The sequence below is a fragment of the Nannobrachium achirus genome (genome assembly GCF_963921795.1).
Source record: "Nannobrachium achirus genome assembly, chromosome: 10".
NCBI classification, from domain to species: Eukaryota; Metazoa; Chordata; class Actinopteri; order Myctophiformes; family Myctophidae; genus Nannobrachium; species Nannobrachium achirus.
Window position 1 is genome coordinate 23,376,428 of NC_137819.1, and position 20,162 is coordinate 23,396,589.

General features: G+C 44.8%; 2 protein-coding genes across 2 annotated transcripts; both read right to left on the reverse strand.

The window, feature by feature from the left end:
• Positions 1–5,247: 5,247 nt before the first annotated feature.
• Positions 5,248–8,808, reverse strand: LOC308292734 (leucine--tRNA ligase, cytoplasmic-like; the record flags this gene model as incomplete). The annotated part of the gene is made up of 1 exon (XM_080735151.1): positions 5,248–8,808. The coding sequence occupies one exon, from the start codon at positions 8,806–8,808 to the stop codon at positions 5,248–5,250; it is 3,561 nt and encodes a 1,186-aa protein (XP_080591277.1).
• Positions 8,809–12,771: 3,963 nt separating this feature from the next.
• On the reverse strand, positions 12,772–18,941 carry gmnn (geminin DNA replication inhibitor). Its single transcript, XM_080734507.1, has 6 exons — positions 18,871–18,941; positions 17,150–17,251; positions 16,582–16,729; positions 15,652–15,734; positions 15,108–15,218; positions 12,772–14,462 (listed from the first exon to the last, which is right to left on the reverse strand). The coding sequence occupies exons 1-6, from the start codon at positions 18,922–18,924 to the stop codon at positions 14,112–14,114; spliced, it is 849 nt and encodes a 282-aa protein (XP_080590633.1). The 5' UTR covers positions 18,925–18,941; the 3' UTR covers positions 12,772–14,111.
• Positions 18,942–20,162: the final 1,221 nt, after the last annotated feature.

Sequence of the window (20,162 nt, forward strand, 5' to 3'; positions counted from 1 at the left end):
CTCCCTCTGTTTCCCTCTTGCTTTATAACCCACAAGAAGCTCTATTTGTCTTTATCTGTTTTCAGACAGCGACATTTAAGAGTTTCTCCTGCATCTCGGCTACTCCAAATGGAGTTTCTGGTGACACATAAATGTGCACATGAATGTACACGATAAATTGTTATTTGGTCTGGTCAAGGATACTAACAAACCTGGCTGGTATGTTGCGCATAATATACTCCTGATGGTGTAACCGACATAAAAAGTCTGACCAACCACATATCCTGGAACTTTCTGGCGCAAATCTACGACCACTCAAGATTCAAGACAGCGACCACGCTACATTAAACCCTGTAGTCTATGGTTGCTATTTCGAATCCTGGTTGGTGTTCGTTTTGAGCTAGTGTAAAGGTCAGGACGCACGAAAACCTTATATAGTCTGAGCAGACCTCCAGACTGACATCATACACAACAAAAAGAATATTGCCATGCATGCCTATCAACACTGATTCGCGCAGGTGCCCTTGCAGGAATTAGTTTGCACCGCTCACTTCGCACGGGTGCAATGTTTGTTTTCTATTTTGTATTGTCTTTTATTTATTTTATTGTCTTGTTTATAAACTAGACCAGGTCAACCTGGTTGTGCCAGACCCCGGTTCTGCCAACCCCCTGTCTGTCATCATCATTTATGACATCATGCCTTTTGTAGGCATGTCATCATCATGTCATCATCATATATACCCTTTATATAGAAAACCCGGACAGACCGACATTTGCTTATGTAGGCCTACCCATTTCATGGGTCTGGCAAAAAAAAGAAAAAAAGAAAAGGAGTGATACATTGATTGATTGCACATGTATATCAATATTTGTCAATAAATACATATTTAAAAAAAGAGATAGAGATCTGATCAAAATACACATTAAGTTAGTTCTATACTTTTAGATGTAATGAAGATTAATCAATCATTTAGTTGGGGACCACCTATCCCCTCAAGAACCCCTGGGGGTTCCTGGACCCCACATTATGAACCACTGCAGTAAGAGTATCATGTAATTCTGGCTTTTATAAAGCGACTCCAAGCTGTCAAGTCAATATTTTGAGAAATGGTTCTCAATGTCAGGTCTGGGGTGCAAATGAACCCTTACTGGTCAGTAACTCTGAGAGTCCATTCATACACACTTATTTAACAGGGCTTTACATAGATTGTAATATAAACTAAGCAGTATCAAATGGAGGTCCATGGTACATCACACTGGGGGTCCTTGAAATTCAAAAGGTGAGAATCACTGAACTAAACTATATACTCAAACCCAAATTGTCAGTGCCCAAATAATGGACACTATGTAACTGTATTATTGGCTCACTGGTACACTCTACTGGGTGAAAACAGAACTTCAATCTATGTGCTAGTTTCCAGACAACATCAAAACTACACACTGTGACACATCCATACATGAATTACACAACTGGTACCCCACCAAATTGTACGTGGGAAGCTGACAATCACAGACCGGTCCTGAGCTTCCTTGTAGTTCTGATGGGATTCAAAGTTGGAGAGTGGAGTGTGGCAGGCAGTGGAGAAAGGCATGACCTTGACACCCCTGTACACCAGTCCCTTGGCATAAAGCTAACACCCACCAGACACTCTCCATGAACAAGGGGTAGAGAGTCTTGTAGTCATTTTGGCACTGTTTGTTGTATTCAGTGATGCCCATCTTGGCTATATCTTCAGGCCCTTTGATGTCCAAGGTCTTGTCAATCTCATATTCCACAGGCAAACCGTGACAGTCTCAGCCAAAACGTCGGCCCACTTGAAAGCCATTCGGATGGGCAAAGAGGGTGACAATGTCCTTGATGGTGCCAGCCAGGATGTGGCCATAGTGGGGCAGGCCAGTAGCAAATGGAAGGCCATTGTAGAAAGGGAATTTTGGTCTATTTTGAGACTGTTTGAGGCATTCCTGGAAGCAGTCTTTGTCCTTCCAGAACTGTAGGACCTTCTCTTTTTCAGAAGGAAAGTTGATGGAGTCAGCCTCAGGAACTATTTGGGTATAATTCATTGGGAATGCATATCCCATCTAGTTATACACACTCACTGGTATAGCAACACCTCCCTCTGAAGGACATGCAAAAGAATGTTTCGTACCTCACAGATTATCTAGCACCCGAATGACCCGATGTATCCGACTCTTAAAAAACCCCAGATGTCCTCTGCTTTATTGCATATGAAGCAGAGCATCAAGTATGTGCATGTTGCTAGAGTCTAAGTACATTAATAGGTCCCATATACATCTGGTTCTTCAGATGTTAACTGAGGCCATGTTGGGTAAAACTTGAAATATTCAAACACAGAATTCACCTTATTCCTAGGCACTCCCAGGAAGTAGAGAGAAACACCCGAGCTGGGCTAAACGTGTGTATCTAAAACCCACCACGATACAGTTAAGATCCGCCCGTGGAAGCTTATGATTGGCGGAACCGGAGATAGGGAGTGCTCAGTTGTCACTTAAGTTGGACCATGAGGAGTTGCCGAAAGTCGGGGGCACGAAGATTTACTATTCTGGCCCCCTGGTTTACAATGTCTACGGCACTGAGTAGGCTCATGCGACCTTCGCACCGCTCGACACAGTGACTCACTCACTACCGTTCACTCATCGGTGTCTCACGCAGCTCAAGGTTGCCTGAGACGGCGCTCCTCAGTCATCTCCACCGAAAACAAGCGCTCCCCAGAAAGCACGGTCAGGACCTGGACCAATCAGTGACGTCTCGATTGGGGCCAGATCACAGCCAATATGGGGATGATCTTGACGTCATTACCAGGACGTCATATGGACTTTTTTGTTTGACAGGATTTATGTTGGTTGAAATTAGGTGATATTCTAGGCCAGATAAATATCATAACTAGTTAGATATGTCCCATAATATAACCTTATATGCTAATATTTCAACTAACATTACAAACAATAACAATAATCCTGTCAAACAAAAAAGTCCATATGACGTCCTGTAATGACATCAAGATCATCCCCATATGGGCTGTGATCTGGCCCCATATCGAGATGTCACTGATTGGTCCAGGTCCTGACGTGCTTGCTGGGTCCTTTACAAGAACCTAACTGTACCGCAGTGGGTTGAGGATTCACGCGGGCTAAACACCTAGGAAAGTGGTGAAAAGTAAACTCAATGATGTTGGGCTCTGGGTGAAACCTGTGTTGCCATGTCTACTTATAATAAGTAATTTGGGTTCCTTATTGGGCTTGCTTTTTAATGTTTTTTTTAAACCAGTGGTTCCCAATCTTTTTCAAATCAATATTTCAGTTTTTTATTCTCAATATTTAGTAGATCTACAAGCTCACAATGTCGCAATGTGACACATTGTGAGCTTGCTGATCTATTTTCAAATAGCCGATGTAAAGTAGTACAACTGAGCCTAGTTGCTTCTATTGGGCTTATTTTCATAGACCTGGCCACTTTCTTTGGCTAGATCTGGCAACACGATTCCCTGTACACTTCCTAATTAGGAATTATTATAATTCCTTATTAGGGAAGATGTTGAATGAAGCAGCACACAGAGAAAAACCCAATGGCGCCCTCTGTAAAATTCAATGGCGGCGCCCATGGAGAGGGCCAGGAATAAGGTAAATAATGACCATCTGTAAAATGTATAAACCTCTGTGTGTATGGCAGCGAATGTTAAAGAAATCTGTGAAGTTATACTTGGTTGGTATACTAAGTATAAATCACCCTTAAAATAAATCACATAAAGCGCCTCCGTATTGTTGTCAATATGTGTGCTTGTGCTGGGCAGCTTCAGAGTGCTGTGTTGTTCTACTGGAGAAGGTACACCAGGGAGTCACCGATGTCCACAGTGAGGCCGTTATCAGCCATGGTGACCCTCTTCTCTTCCAGGTTGATGCTGAACACAGACTTGTCGGAGATGGGCAGCTTGCCTTCTTCCTCGTGACCCAGAATAGGAACCCGCCGGGGACCGGCGGGTCTTCGTAACGCATCAACTTCACCCTGGACATTTATTTTATGAGTCTGTTAACTTTGGCTAGTCTGCGAATGATGCCGTTTCTGTCGTCCCCTTGTCGTATGTCAACCCTGGTGGAAAACAACCCGTTGAAGGGCTGGGGGTTGATGAAGGACACAGACCAGCCAGGCTCTGATCTGAAGACACACAATGCGGGGTCCCTGGACCCCGCATTATGAACCACTACTGTAGAGTATCATGTCATTCTGGGTTTTATAAAGTGACTCTGACCAAGCTGTCACAATTTTAAGTGCTGGTTCTCAATGTCAGGACCGGAGACCAACAGGGGTCCAAATGGATCCTAACTGGTCAGTAACTTGAGGGTCCATTATACACCCTTGTTTAACAGAGGAGTTTACGGTGTAGAATAGTATCATCAGATATACATATCTGATTTACTATTCTGGCCCCCTGGTTTACAACGTCTCGCGGCACTGAGTCGGCTCATGTGACCTTCGCAACGCTCGACACAGCGACTTGCTCGCTACCGCTCGCTCGCCGGTGTCTCACGTGGCTCAAGGTCGCCTGAGACGGCGCGCCTCCACCTCTGCGTGGGTTGAGGATTCACGCCGGCTAAACACCTAGGAAAGTGGTGAAAAGGAAATTCAATGATGTTGGCCTCTAGGTGAAACCTGTGTTGCCATGTCTGCTTATAATAAGCAATTTGGGTCTTTAAAAAAAGTGTGGTTGCTTATTGGGCTTGCTTTTTAATGTTTTTTTTAAACCAGTTGTTCCCAATCTTTTTCAAATCAAGGACCCCCAGATTGTTAAAATATTATTATCAAAATATTTTTGTTTTTTATTCTCAATATTTAGTAGATCTACAAGCTCACAATGTCGCAATGTGACACATTGTGAGCTTGGTTTTCAAATAGCCGATTTAAAGTATTAAAACGGAGCCTAGTTGCTTCTATTGGGCTTATTTTCATAGACCTGGCCACTTTCTTTGGCTAAATCTGGCAACACACGATTCCCTGTACACTTTCTTACTAGGGAGGATGTTGAATGAAGCAGCACACAGAGAAAATCTCAATGGTGGCGCCCATGGAGAGGGCCAGAAATAAGGTGAATAAGGACAAACTGTAAAACTGATAAACCTCAGTGTGTATGGCAGCGAATGTTGAAGCCATCTGTTAAGTTATACTTATCACCCTTAAAATAAATCACATAAACACCCCCGTATTGTTGTCAATATTTGTGCTTGTGCTGGGCAGCTTCAGAGTGCTGTGTTGTTCTACTGGAGAAGGTACACCAGAGAGTCACCGATGTCCACAGTGAGGCCGTTATCAGCCATGGTGACCCTCTTCTCTTCCAGGTTGATGCTGAACACAGACTTGTCCGAGATGGGCAGCTTGCCTTCTTCCTCGCAACCCAGAATAGGAACCCGCCGGGGACCCAGGACCGGGTCTTCGTAACGCATCAACTTCACCCTGTCTTTTATGAGTCTGTTAACTTTGGCTAGTCTGCGAATGATACCGTCTCTGTTGTCCCCTTGTCGAATGTCAACCCTGGTGGAAAACAACCCGTTGAATGGCTGGGGGTTGATGAAGGACACAGACACACCAGGCTCTGATCTGAACACACTGAAGGGTTTCCCTGGGCAACAGTCATCCTTCACCTTGTCATCAGCCTCGGACGCAGGCAGCACGTCGATCTGATCCAGCCCCAGGGAGTTGGTGAGATACTCCAGGTTCTTCTCCAGCACGTCAGCCTCGTCAAACTCCAGCTGCAGGTCCAGAACCCTGGCTCCGTTCTTCTCCAGGTGCTCCTTGATCATAACTACGAAGGGCATGACTCTTTTCATGTATTTGAGTTCCAGCAGGTCTCCCAGCTTAGTGTAGATCACCTTGTTGTCTGGAAGGACTCCGCTGTCACTCCTGTAGTATTTGCCTAGCAGTGACAAGGCGCTGTGCTGCCATGGAGGGTAACTCTTGGCCACATAGATGGTACAGCGGGAGGGCTTGGCTGGGGGCGTGGAATCCCCTTTTTTGTTCTTGGGCGGCTGCATGTAGGCCTTCAAGCGCACTCGGAGGTCATGGGCGGCATCCATCAGATACTGGGAGGAACGGATCAGAACCTCGTCAACGGGACCTGCCGCGGGCCATGGCGCCTTCATCAGAGTAGTGGGCTTGCTGAGGAGGCCCCAAGTGTACTCGCAGAGGTGTGGGCAGATGGGTGCCAACAGTAGAGTCTGTCTCTCAATGAACTGGAAGACAAGGTCTCTGTGCAAGCCCTCGATGGCCATCTCAGAAAGGAGGACATACTTGTCCTTGGCTGCCTGGAATTCGAAGAAGCCGCTCTTCAGCGCCTCCTTGTACATCATCCTGTCGTAGTGATGCTCCGTCTTCAGGATGCCCTTGTTCATCTCACTGGAGAACACTCTGTCGTTGAAGGTGTCTGCGGGGCCGGTCCTCAGGTTGTTCTGGTTTGTGATTATCTCCTTCACCCACTCCACCCAGGTGTAGAGGCGCAGAATGCCCGCGTCCGCCATGGTCTCCACAAAGTTGGCATCCTCCACCGTGTCGCCCGCGTCGGCCAGGGCCAGACGCAAGCCGTCTGCTGAGAACTTCTCAATAGCTTGTCTTAGGGTGAGGAAGTTTCCTGTGGATTTGGACATCTTTTCAGAGTTGAGCAGCAGATGTCCGTTGGCGCGTACTGCCTGTGGCCACTTCCCATTGTCTTTTGGCCACATGGCCACGTGGTTGTACAGGTAGTACGACAGGTGGTTTGGCACAAGGTCTTTGCCGGACACGCGCACGTCAACAGGATACCAATACTCAAACTCCCTCCGCAGCCTCTGCAGGTGCTCGTTGGGGATGTCTGTCTTAGGGAACGGAGACGTCTTAAAGAAGATGAAGTCCCACACCTCTCTGGTCATCTGCTCTGGCCTGATGCCCAGCGGTGAGGGCCCCTGTCCATTTAGCACCCCGCCCTGCAGGAGGTGAGCCACCGTGTAGTACGCCATGTAGATGGTGGAGTCTGACAGAGACTCGATCAACCACTTCTGGTCCCACGGCAGACGTGTTCCAAGGCCATAGGTGCGAGAGCAGGCATGCTCCTGGAGCCAGTCCAGTGTTGCTTTAAAGTTCTTCCTGGTCTCCTCACAGAAAGTCTCCAAAGACTTGAGAACGTCATTGGCCTGCTGCTTCCACTCCACATTACCATAGTCCAGGTACCACTGGTCACACAGGGCCACCACACACTCGTCGGCTGACCGGGACATGACCTGCTTTTCGGGCTCCATGTAGATCAGGGCGTCTCCCTTGTCTATCAACATCTTCTGGATGGGTTTCTTGACATCCTGGACTTTCTGGCCCTTGAAGCCGTCAACCAGCATGATGCCTTCATCGAATCCTTTACGGTAGACCTTCTCCTTGGCTTCGTCCAACTTCTCTCTGTCATTCTGACTCTGAATCTTCAGTTCATCACACACCAGAGGAGCGGACAGGTTCCCATAGCCTGGGATTTCAATTATGGGAATTGGCTCAAAAGGCAATACCATCTTGTCTTCAATTCCATACTTCTCCCTCAGTGCCTGCTTCTTCTTGATGTCCCTGAGAGCGGCAATGTCATCAGGAGCATCAGATGGAACGCTGGTCACCACCCCGGTACCTTTGTCCTCCTTGATGGTGCGCATGGGAAGAGCATAGATGACCTTGTAAGAGGTCAGAGGGGCACTCAGTGCACAACCCAGAATATCCTGTCCCAGGATCTCCATGAGCTCCGGCACCACTCCGTCCTCCTTGGTGACTCCTTGGTAGGACATGTTTCTGGCAGACCTCCTGGTGCTGATGAACACGTCTCCGTTGGTTGTCTCAAAGGCCACGTACTTCATGTCCGGTCTCACCCAACAGTTGGTCTGGCCGAACATGGTCTCTGGTCTCAGGGTGGCCGCCACCAAGTAGATGTTCTTGTCTTTCAGAGCGCTGCTATACTTGGGTGCTGCTAATACTTGGCTCTTGAATTTAGCTGGGAAGGGCTCTACAATCTTCATCTTGACAAGAGTGTACTCTTGTGGTCCAACTCCCTCTCCAGTCTGCCTGTCATGGTCCATGCACGGCTGTCCATCCTTGGGCGAGAAGATGGTGTACCTTTTGCCAAACTTGATCTTCCCCCTCTCCTTTAGAGTGATGAACTGCCATCTGACAAAGGAATCATAGAAGGGGTTGACATCTGTGGTGATGAAGGAACGCCTCCAATCCACCTTGACCCCCATGTCTTTGAGGTCTTTGATGGCCAGAGGAGGAAAGTAGTCCAGCCAGTGTTCAGCGCTGGCAAACTTGACAATTTCTTTGTCCGACAGCCCTAGGGATTTCATAATCTCCCACTGGAACTTGGAGCCGCAGGTCTTGGCTGCTGCTTTACTCCTCTTGCTCTTGGCCTTGTCCTTGATGATGATTTCGTCAACAATCTTGGGCTTCTCTTCCTCCTCTACCTCCTCGTCTGGGAATTGTGGAGGGTTTCCATACAACTCTCTCTTCAGCTTGTCTGCACAGGCTTTGATGGGCATTCCCGTGCAATGCAGCCCAAATGGAAAGAGACATTGCTTCCCTTTCATACGCTGGTATCCAACAGCAAACTCACATTTGGACATACTGAATGTGTGGCCTAGATGCAGTTTTCCATTCATGTATGGGTAGGGGAAGGTGACAAGGTACTTATTCTTGTTTGTGCTTTCTCCAGTAGTGGTTGGTGCATCGCACTCAAAAGTCTTATCCTGTTCCCATTTCTGCTGGCTTTCCTGCTCGATCTTCCTCAAAAAGTACAACTTCGCTGTACCCTTCCGCTCCGTCATTTTGATTCTGTAACCGTTGGGTTATTTTGCTGTTGTTTTAATTCACACACAAGAACCAGACGTATTTAATAGTTGCAGCGAAAAACCCTACTGGCAAAGCTCACACACATTGACTTCTCGGAAGAGCATCCCATTGACTTATATATATATCCATATCCATGTATGGAGCTATATCCATATCTCGCATTTGTGATGTCAGATGTAGAGGTATTGGCCAGCTCCATATATGGATATCTAAGTGATGATCCAGTCGTTTCCATGTATGGCTATCAAAGGTTTGAAGAGGTCAGTGTTGTGAACTTCATACTGTTATATGGAGTTCTAGGTGGTGATATAAGGAGAGACACAGTTAAAAATTAAACTTTTCCCAAAATATGATGATAGATGTCTGACATCATAGATAGACCACATGAGACAGACACAGTATGTCCATGTGCATTCCAAGATATGGGCTTAACGTTGATGACATCAGGGATCTTCATATATGGGCATAAAAGGAACAAGGACGGAATGATTTAGCACACACGCTTAAATAGGGAAAGGACTGACAGATACAGAGATATTAATTTGCCTTTTTATTGCTTCTGCCTGCCAGCCAATCTGCCAGCTCAAAACGTATCGCAGTGTGACTCATTTTGAGCTTGTAGATCTGCTATTTTTGATACTTTAGAAATTGAATCCTGAATAATGTTTTGCATTTTTTTAATTGGAATCCTGAAAAGTAACATTTTTATTTAACTTCAAATGCTTGTACTTACAGTATGTTAACTACATTGGTCATAACAAATGTATATAGACTGAAGTAATTAGCGGGGGTCATGTTTGCATGTTTAGAATTGGAACATCTAAAGAAATCAATAGTATTCCGAATCCGATGTGGGAAGCATTAAGAGAAGGTGGGGCCGCATGTGGCCCCCAGGCTGCCAGTTGCCCATGTATGAGCTCGACTCTAGAGCAGTGTTCTCAACCAGTGGGTCGGGACCCCCAGGGGGGTCCCCAAATTATTTTGTGGGGTCACCAGATGATTAACTTAATGTGCAACATTACAACAGTTAACAGACCAATATACATTTTAAGTGTATTGAGGGTATCTGTACATTTCTAAAGTGACAATTTAAGGACTTTTTAATATCTCTAAAGTGACAAATTAAACATTGGCCAAATTGTCAAATATTAGAGGCAGAAATTGTGAAAATAGCCGATCTACATGCTCACAACGCCTCGCGTTGAGCATGTAGATCTGCTATTTTCACAATAGAATTGTGTTATACAAAATATAAGGCTTCAACTCTTGTGCCCGTCAGGGTGGGGGGGGGGGGGGTCCCCAGTTAAAATATGATTATTTTGGGGGTCGCGGCCTGAAAAGGTTGAGAACCACTGCAGGACCTGGAGAAGACAGAGGCAGGGGGCAGACCCAAATGGGACAACAAGACACTGTGAACAGATTTATTTAAAAGTTACGACTAATGTATCAAAATCAGTTGTCAAAAAGAAAATCCTTTAGGTTTAAAGCTCCTTCTGAATGGAACAATCTACCTATTCATATTTGGCCAATAACCTCTGTTCAACTCTTTAAAACTGCGCTGTCCTCTCACCTTGAGATCACCTGTTCATGCTTTCACTAATAAACAGAATAATAAGAGATCATTGACGCAATGATTCCTCTATGTCTATGTGCTCTGTTTTGTTTGTGTGTTTGCTTTGTGTTCCTCCTGGTAGATGTTGTTTGATTTGTCTTGTTCATTCTTATTTTTATTTATTTTTCCTGTAGCGCTTTGTTTTGTTTGCTGTTTTCTACAGATATGTATTTGTGTGTATTCTGTAACTTGTGGACCCCCTTGAAAACTAGATGGATTACATTAAAATGTAAGACTTTACATTTGAATGTCCAAACATTGCGAGTTGGAACATTTTTGCAATTCATTATGTATTAGAGTAGAGATAATATTTAAAATATGGATCCTTTAACAGTTTGCATTGTAGAATGGTGACTCAATTCTTTTCATTTAATTTCACCCAAGTCGATATGCATTAGGCCACACAAATCCCCATTATAGGAATACATGTTTGATCTGATATGGTCTGTCATTTTGGCCCGAATTCCTTTACTGTCTGGACCATAGGTCTCGACTCAAGTACTGTATAGAGATATCAAAATTCTTGTACATAGTGTTCTTCCATTTACATAAATGGATTAACTATAAATCTTTTACTTGGGGACCAACTGGAACCCCCTCAAGCCAAGGACCCCTGGGGTCCTTGGGCTCCACATTATGAACCACTGCAGTAAGAGTATCAGGTCTGGGTTTTATAAAGTGACTCTTGTGAGACCCAAGCCATCACATTTTGAGCACTGGTTCTTAATGTCAGGTCCGCGGACCAACAGGATGGACCCTTACTGGTCGGTAACTCTGAAGGTCCATTTGTACACCCTTGTTTTGGATTTTACAGCATAGATTGTAAGAGAATGTGGTATCAAATGGGGGTCCATGGCCTAATGCACATCACACTGGGGGTCCTTGAAATTCAACGGGTTGAGAATCACTGAACTAAACACTGGAACCCCAACCCACAAAGTCAGTACAAATGAAACCAAATAATGGGGCCTGGCTGCATGTTATTGCATTATTGGCACACTGATACACTCTACTGGATGAAAAGAGAATTTCATGGACTAGTTTACAGTCATGTCTGTGCTAAAATAAAATGCCTGGGTTTCCGAGGCTATGTCTGTGAGACTGTGCCAACAGCCATTATAGAATCTACAGAGCAGCAATCATATGGTGTCAAGTGGCACCACCACTACACAGCAGGACTCTGTAATACTAGTCAGTGCGACAGTTGGACAAATTAAGTGTAAATACTCTTAGTTACAGGACTACAAGATAGTTTCCCAGTCAGATTTGTACTCAAACGCTCTAGAGCAGTGAGTCTTCAACAGGGGGTCCGGGACCCCTAGGGGGTCCTCAGTTTCTACAGGGGGTCCTCCAAATCTTCCAATCCTTTTTATATTAACAACTTGAACCCTAGTGTCCATATTCAGAGAACTGCAGCCAATAATAGATCTACAAGCTCACAAAGCCTCGCGCTGAGATGCGTTGTGAGCTTGTAGATCGGCTATTTTCGGCAAAGAGGTTTGGTGTAGAGAGGGGAAAAAAAGAGGCTAGGCACAGAGTGAAAGGTCAAGTTTATTAGGTATTGATGGTTCAAGTGGTTAAATATCTGAAAACAAATTGACATGAATCCAAAATACACTGATGATTATGCTGTCAAACAAGGAAACTATATGGAATTTGAAAAGGTTGTGGGGGTCCCTGCTCCATATCCCTTTCAACTAAGGGGTCCTTGGACTGAAAACGTTGAAGACCCCTGCTCTAGAGCAGTGGTTGGCAAACGCCCAGTACCCAAATAGTGAAAACAGTAGATCGACAAGCGTCACGCCATGTCTTGAACCAGCAGAAGCCATTTTCATTATGGAAATGTGTTGAAAAGTAGCGATTCATTTAACCTAGGGGCCTTCACGTTTTCAGGCCAAGGACCCCTTAGTTGAGAGAGATGAAGCAGGGACCCTCACAACCCGTTTATATTCCATATAGTGTCATTGTAATCAGTGCATTTTGGGATGTCATTTGTTTAACCACTTGAACTGTCGATACTTACAACTTTACCTTTCCCCTACTCGCCACTGCTATAAGTAAATGCACTTTTTAAAATGCAAAGTTCATTGGAACGTAAACCTAAATTAAAAATTGTGAATCTGAGAAAAGTGAGGCAACGTCCCAACGGCAGAGGCTCAAGCAGAGCAGTAGGGAAAAAGCATTTTCTACACACAACGATTGCAAGTTTAAAATGTTTATTGTACAGAACTTCTCAAATCATATGTACATAAGAGTGCAATAAAACTGCACTGCAGTAGATGGATCTTATTAAAACACTACAAGGCAACAAATTAAACGTAAGCCTGATGTGGACCGGTCGCACAACGTCCACAGCACACAACCTATAAGACCAGTGCACAATGAGTTGTGGCGACGCACTGTGGGATTGTAGGTCGACTGTCTCGCTGGACGGACAAAGTTGAGGAGAACAATCCAATAAGAAAGAAGCTGCCCTTTAACTAAACTGACATCTAAATAATTCCACAACGTTGTCACAAAAGCATGGCCCAGGCCCATTACTTGGAAATTATTCAGGCTGGAAATCTTGGAAATGTCCATGTCCAGACACTCCTTGCAGAACTGATAAACATTGTAGCAAAACTGTTTATGTAATACAATAATTGTGGGGTGGGGAGGCCAGAAATAGTTGAAGTCTGACTGCGCTCAAATGCAATTGTCCCCTTTGGCATGGCCTGGCGAGAGCTGGTTACCTGCAGGGCGTGACCAGAAGCCCAGTGAAAAGCAGAGGGTACGGCCAGGGAGCAACTGCAAACACTGGAGACTATAAATGACACTCGCTCTTCAATCCACCCACCTCGAAGAGGGGAGCAACAAGGGCAGGCAGATTGAGGACCATATGGAAACACAGAAAGTCCATGTGCTGGCCGAAGAGCTCTCAAGTGTCACTGTCTGCCTAGGAGGAATGGTGAGCCAAGAACTCGCAAGGGAGAGACGAGCTGCAGCGAGTGACCAAGGAGGTTTAGAGAGAACATGGGGCCAATCATGGAGCAGGAGTGAATCAAGTGAACTGCTCATCAAGCGACATGCAGTACTTCAGACTAGAACCGCTCCCTTTCCCCTTAAAAGAACAATGATGTTTAGAGGTTTGCTGCTGTGCAGTTACCTCACCATGGTGCAAATGTTGGCGAGGCATCTCCAATACCACCAATCAAAAAAAAAATTACCTTTTCGCATTGACATGGACTGCATAGTCAAACAGCCCTAAAGTCACTCTCAACAGAAACATTACAAAACCTACCCCTTTTATATAAATTTATAATAAGAACATCAAGTTGACAATGACATTTTAAGAAATAAGCAATCGATTTGAGAGGTTATTGGCAGAAACTTCTTTGTTTATGCTAAAAGAATGATTTTGAGAGCCATTGCACTGTGCCATGTCAATGTCAAACATAACAATTTGGATTATGAGTTTCCAATCAGAGCAACAATGTTGAAGGCCACATTTGGAGTCAACATCGTGGAAACCACACAATCAAACCTCTGCACACCAAAGTGTTAAATTAAACCCGTTAGTGCCATGAAAAATAAAATTAGGCAAGAGAGAACTTGCAGCCTAATGCAGATCTCAGTCAAGACAAGCTTGAAGTCTCAACAAAACAAATTACAGCAGCAGTGTGGTTTTTACTGTCCCGACGGTTCAGCTGGGTCCTCCTGGGTCGAGGCATCTTCATCGTCGCTGGGACCACATTCAGCCTCATCCTCCTCTTCAGCAAGGCTACATTCAGTGTCCTGATCGTCCCCAGAAAGACTAGCATCAGCATCCTCATCAAGGCTAGTGTCAGCGTCCTCATCAAGGCTAGTGTCGGCGTCCTCATCGCGGCTAGTGTCGGCGTCCACATCCCCATCAAGGCTACAGTCTGCGTCATCCTCACCTTCGTCACTAAGACTACAATCAGCCTCATCATCATCCTCAATGTCCAGGGCCATGTCTCTCAGCTGCTCCAGGTTTTCTGGGCCTGACCCGGTCAGCCTCTGAAAAGACAAGTCACGTTAGCAAGCGCATGCTCTATAAAATCATGTATAACCTTGTCGTACCGCGCACCGGAAATGGCTGATGGCGTTGAGCTTGTAGATGGTCTGTTTTCGGTGTGCGGCACAACTAAGTATAAATAAGGAAAACACCTCAGATGGGCTTTACACCTGTATAAAGCCACTTAAGGACAATATTGGTGCCACTATACTCGACTGACATTTCGTTGCCAACGGATAGAAAGTCCTAATTTCCAGATTTAACTTTTTGTAAATTAATGCCCTAGGCCTAGTTGATGTCCGACACAAACACACAAGCATCCAAACTACTTCTACAAGCTCGAAAGGCTGTGCAACGCGATGCGTTTTGAGCTTGTTGAACCTCAACTTTAGTTGGACATGGATTTCCACCAACAACAATTTACAGCACTGTTCACATTGTTCTCTACATAACTTAACTTTTGAGTTTTTCCCTCTATTGCACCTTACTAAAGGCTATGCATATCCTTTAATATCAAATCTCTCCACTTTCCACGCTCAAAGCAGTTTCTGGTCCACTCATTAACTCCCAGGGTTGACAGTACAAGTCATCTAGGAGGTGAATTAACCATTTTTCCACACCTTTTCGGAAACATGACTGAACATTACCTCAATCATATCGGACATGTACTGAACGTGCTGGGCCAGCTCTTGTAGCTCCTCGTTCTCGCTCTTTAGCTGGGAGATCTGCTCATCCTTCGCCTCGATGTCTTTGTGCAACTGTTTGGGTGACAAGGACAAGCATGGTGACTCATGTGATCGACAAACACGAAATCCATGTACTGACATACAGGGAGGGTTACAGCAGAATTGGTCCGCAGATTTCATAACATTTGCATTTAAAATCGGTGTAGCCATAAAAATGCAACGTCGGAATTGAACAGATTATAATGTTTACATATACGATTGAAGCTGAAGAAAATAAATGCGATGGGGTACTACTGGAAACGTGCATGGCACTAAAACAGTCATGTCGACCATATAATTAATGGGGTGCGTTGATTATAAATGCAACAGTTAAAGCTAAAAAGGTCTGTCGTGGAGGCTACCGGGACAGAAGCCTAAAAGCACTCAAATGGATGAGTCAGTCAGCGTGGGAACAGACTGGGCTGACGGCTAAACATTAGCCGAGATCTCTCAGCGATTAACTCACCTTCTCGTTCTCCTGCAGGACGTTGTACAGGGCCTTGCGTCTCTCCTCTGACACCTCTTTCCAGTAAGCGGAGGGAGGGGTTTCTGAAAAAGGGAGAAGAGCAGTCACACAATCAAAAAGGGGTTTAAGCGACTTAAGAAGTAAGAACCTATCGGTATATAGTCGGGCAGAAGCCTTTCATCTCCCACTTTTTTTAGCTTTTGCGTTTTGTAAATCATTGCCTTACTTGATCATACTATAGGGTCACAAAAGCATCAAGTGTATAGCTTGTAGAAAATATACATGCCATCTACAAGGGTAGAGCTTGTAGATTTGCCATTTTTTAATTTGAATTCTGAAAATTAATGAGGTTTCCACTAGACATACAATATAATTAGTTGACCAGGGTTCTATCATTTGTGTGTGTCCCCTCCGTCGTAAACCAAATCTCTAGCCATTAATGGCAGGCAAAAATGAGCAGATCTATTAAGCTCACAATGAGTCAAGTGAGCTTGATAAATCTGCCATTGTCACTGAACAGTGGCTCCAGAATAGTGATGATTGGGGTTCAATGATTAAGGGGAGATAAGTCACAATAGCCGTGACTGGGGGCTGATGTGATCTTCAAGAGTTCATAGACAAGATTGTGTGCACATCTCAAGCCTATATTCAGGCCAGGTGCTGGACATCAAGGTATCAGATAATGGAAGGAGAAAAACGCCCGCACACTGTTCATATGCTCCAAAAACTTACTTTTATTATAGGCAACTGGCTGCAACGTTTCGACTTTACGTCTTCATCAGGCAAAAAGCCTGATGAAGACGTAAAGTCGAAACGTTGCAGCCAGTTGCCTATAATAAAAGTATGTTTTTGGAGCATATGAACAGTGTGCGGGCGTGATCTTCAAGAGATCACTTCAAGTGGCTACCAGAGCTGAAACCGAGCGCCCACCTTTGACCATGAGCATGTAAGCCTCGGCCGAGACGCCGTCAGGCAGACACTCGCTTTCTGTCTGGGTGGACTTCACTTCCGCCTTCGTCCTTTTGGAGCCCGTCGCCGGGTCAGAACCCCACTTTTTCCTTTTGGGGATGACTTTGCCCTTATGAGATGAGAGAATACGACATTGCAATTCAGATACAACTTAAGTCCCTTTCGATTATAAGCTTTTAAAGGTGCTGTATATTTTGTTGAAACAAAGTTGTTAAAGTTAAGATCTATATTCTGATAGTAATCATTGCGACAGCGTTTTATTTTCTGTTAGGAGACTCATTGTACAAAATACATTTTCAGGTGAGAACCCCCCCCCCCAATCAGGAGCGAAAAACAAACCTTTCCCCTCAGTTTGTTTTCACACTTCCAAGTCAAGTCAGATTTAAAAATCCTGAATGTATTGTTTACTAAAGAACAGTTACTGAACAGGACAAATTGGAAGATAAGAATATAGAGCCAGTCACACCAGTTAAGACATTAACACATCATTTACAACAGCAAAGTTAAAGGTCTCCTGAGCATACTGTACCTGGTGTGCCTTTCCCACATTCGGGCTGGAGACTGAGGGTTGCAGGACCTGCAGGGTTTTCCTCACGGCTCCCATCGCCTGGTTAGAGGGTGTGAAAAAGCTCTGGAAGAGAACCCAAAACAAAAAAGCTCCAGTTAAAAATGTGAGCTACTGCACACCTCGACTTTAAATTCTATTTTCCTCTACAGGTCAGTGGGAAAGATTAAGTAAATTTGGTTCCTCCTAGTGTGAACTGGAAACACGAGAGCTTGCCAAAAAACACAAGCTGTGTGTGACCCTCGCCCCTGCCTCCTCCTCCCCTCCTCCTCCTCGTCTGGTCTTGAGAAGCCATTACGGTATCAGTCCCGTGGGAAAAACGGGCAGGACAATCAGCAGCGCGCCTTCACAGCTCATTCACCGCGGCTTAGTACCACTTTACAGCCTGTACTCTAGTTACACCGTCACTCCTGGGAAGAGTAAAGCCTTGATATGTACTTCAGCTTTGTGCCAGTGTTGCGCACTGAAAATGGGTAATCTACAAGCTCACAGCTGTACCGTGCTGAGACACGATGCAAGCTTGTAGATTTACACCATTTTCAGTGCAGGACACCGTCACACAACTAAATACAATGGGGGGTGGACTCTGTTGACAACGGGGGGGGAAAGGGGCCGGGCTGAACACATGACAACAAGCAGGCCGTGTTGATTCCCACGGTACGCGCCCGCGCCGGGCCCTTGCACCTTCACCTACCCCGCGTGCACGTTGGTAATGATCGTGGGAAAGTGCTCTCCCCCACAGCCCATTACAGACAACGGTCAAGTTAGGTTAGTTAATGTTTGCCGGCGGTCGAAACACGATGTGTGCGTTTATGGAAGTTTAAATGAACGCCGGCGGTGTCACATTCGGTGATCATTACAGAACTGGGGCTCTGTCTGAAGGCCATATGAAGAACCAGACCTAAAGAAAGTCTGGGCAAACGTTGACCTTGATTAAGCCCTATGAGTGCACAGGATCCACATAGGGCAGGTCTACTCTGCATGCATCAGGAAGAAACATTTTAGACGTCATTGCCACCAGGAATGAAAGGCAAGATGGAGCTTACAAAATATAATATTTTAAAATTAAGCCATTTTGTTTTATGACTATTGAAGACCCATGAACACCCAGACATGTGAACAATCTGTGGTCAAGCCAGAGGAAACTTGACACAGGTCAACTCTGAGACCAGTAAGTCCTACCGATGGCCAAAGTCATATCACTCTAGCTCTATTGCTATAAGTGGTAGTGCGTGATTTGTACCATAGACAAGTTATGAAATAAGTGCTGGACCCTCCCAGAACACTCACAGGTGATTTCAGTTACTTGGCAGATTATACCTCTTATACATGGTTCTCAAGTGGGAATTTGTATAGTCACCTCATAATAAAACAATGGACAAAAGAGTGATCAGTCTTATTCTACACTTCAGCCATTTAAAAAAAAAAAAAGTCAAGCTCACATGTTGCAACACAACAAGTTGGGATAGCTTGTAGATCTGCCATCCTTTAAGGACAAATACTGAAAAGGTTTCATAAAACAGGGGTGCCAGGGACCAGGTTAATGTAGCCCAGGAACCAGCCTGCCAAGCTACCTTCAGAAGACTAGTTTTGTGAAGTGACAAAACAAATCCACTGACCGTAGCGTAGCAGGCTGGATCGCAGGCTCTTTACATGTTGGGAAGAAGGGAGGGGACAATATTTACCTTGATATTCTCTGAGGACCTGACCCCTTGCTTCATTGTTTTGTTGGAACTCATTTTCTTTCAGTAGTAGCCTAAAGAGAAAATAAAACAGCAACATTACTTGAGTAGCCAAGAATATATGGAAAACATGACAGTTCTAGGTCCAAGGGGGCATGTATCATGGGTCTGTAAGTCTAGAGAGAGAGCATAAGAAATAAATGTAACCAAATAGACCAGTGGTTCCCAAAAAAGAGAAATTAGATAGACATTTGCCTGGGACCTACCTAGCCCTATATAGAACATCACCCGTCGCTGCATACTGTTAAGGTTCTATATGGGGCTACCTGGCACCCAAACTAGCTGTTTTCACTACTTCTTAAACATTTGTTTTCCAATTCATGAATTAGAGATTTCCCTTTTATTTATTGATGAAATTACTAGGATTTTATAATACATCCATGGAAATCTTAGCTTTTGGGGTAATGTTTTAAAATAGGCCTAATAAATAATTTAAAACAAACTGTAGGAAACAAAATGAAGGGGCCTATAAAAATGTGTCCCCGACCCAGTGTTGGGCCCGTTATGGGTACATTTTATACTTTTGTATGCCCTCAGTAAAACTCTAACCTCGTCTCACCAGGCTAGTAAAACAATAGTAGGTAGGCCTACATATTACTGTGTCGTATTAAAATGGGTGTCCGTGGTCTCAAACGACACAAAATGTTGAGAATCCGCCGTTGAAAGCAAATTAGCTGCAGCAAATATAACGTGCATTCAATCGATACCATTCGAACACAACAACTAAACGGTTACGCCACGTCAGTGATCCAATCAAGTCATCTAATCATAGAACTATAATGAAAACAAACGATGAAAAATAAATGAGAAGTTTTATAGGCGTTTAACACACAAACAACAACGTGTTTGTTTTTATAGGTATAGTACCAGATTGTGCGTCCACACAACGTTAAATAATCTCACGAAACAAGCACTATGAGGCACATAATAAATAGTAAACGACTTACTGTTGTCTGCTGTTTGTTTTCAAGCCGCGTTTGTAATGTGTTCCTGTTCTTTCTTGAGCAGAAACTCGCGCCACCAGCGTTTTAAGTACGCCCACCCTCTGGTCACGTGGGCAACCGACAAAGAGGGAGCGCTCGTTTTATGTCCATTCCGTGAATAAAAGCTTGTTTTCCATTAGAAAAGCGAGCTGACCCCGCCTCCCCGGAACGAACACGAGGACCGCTGGACACAAAACGAGCACACAGTTCCACACCAGACGTCTGGAGTCCGGGCTGGAGTCCGGGCGGCCA

What these genes read in the sequence shown, in the direction of transcription:
- gmnn (XM_080734507.1), bottom strand. Translation starts at nt 18,924, where the DNA reads ATGAGTTCCAACAAAACAATGAAGCAAGGGGTCAGGTCCTCAGAGAAT. An exon ending in GGTCCTCAGAGAATATCAAG is followed by an intron (nt 17,252 to 18,870) that starts GTAAATATTGTC and finishes GTTCTCTTCCAG; the next exon opens with AGCTTTTTCACACCCTCTAA. An exon ending in TTACATGCTCATGGTCAAAG is followed by an intron (nt 15,735 to 16,581) that starts GTGGGCGCTCGG and finishes TCCCTTTTTCAG; the next exon opens with AAACCCCTCCCTCCGCTTAC.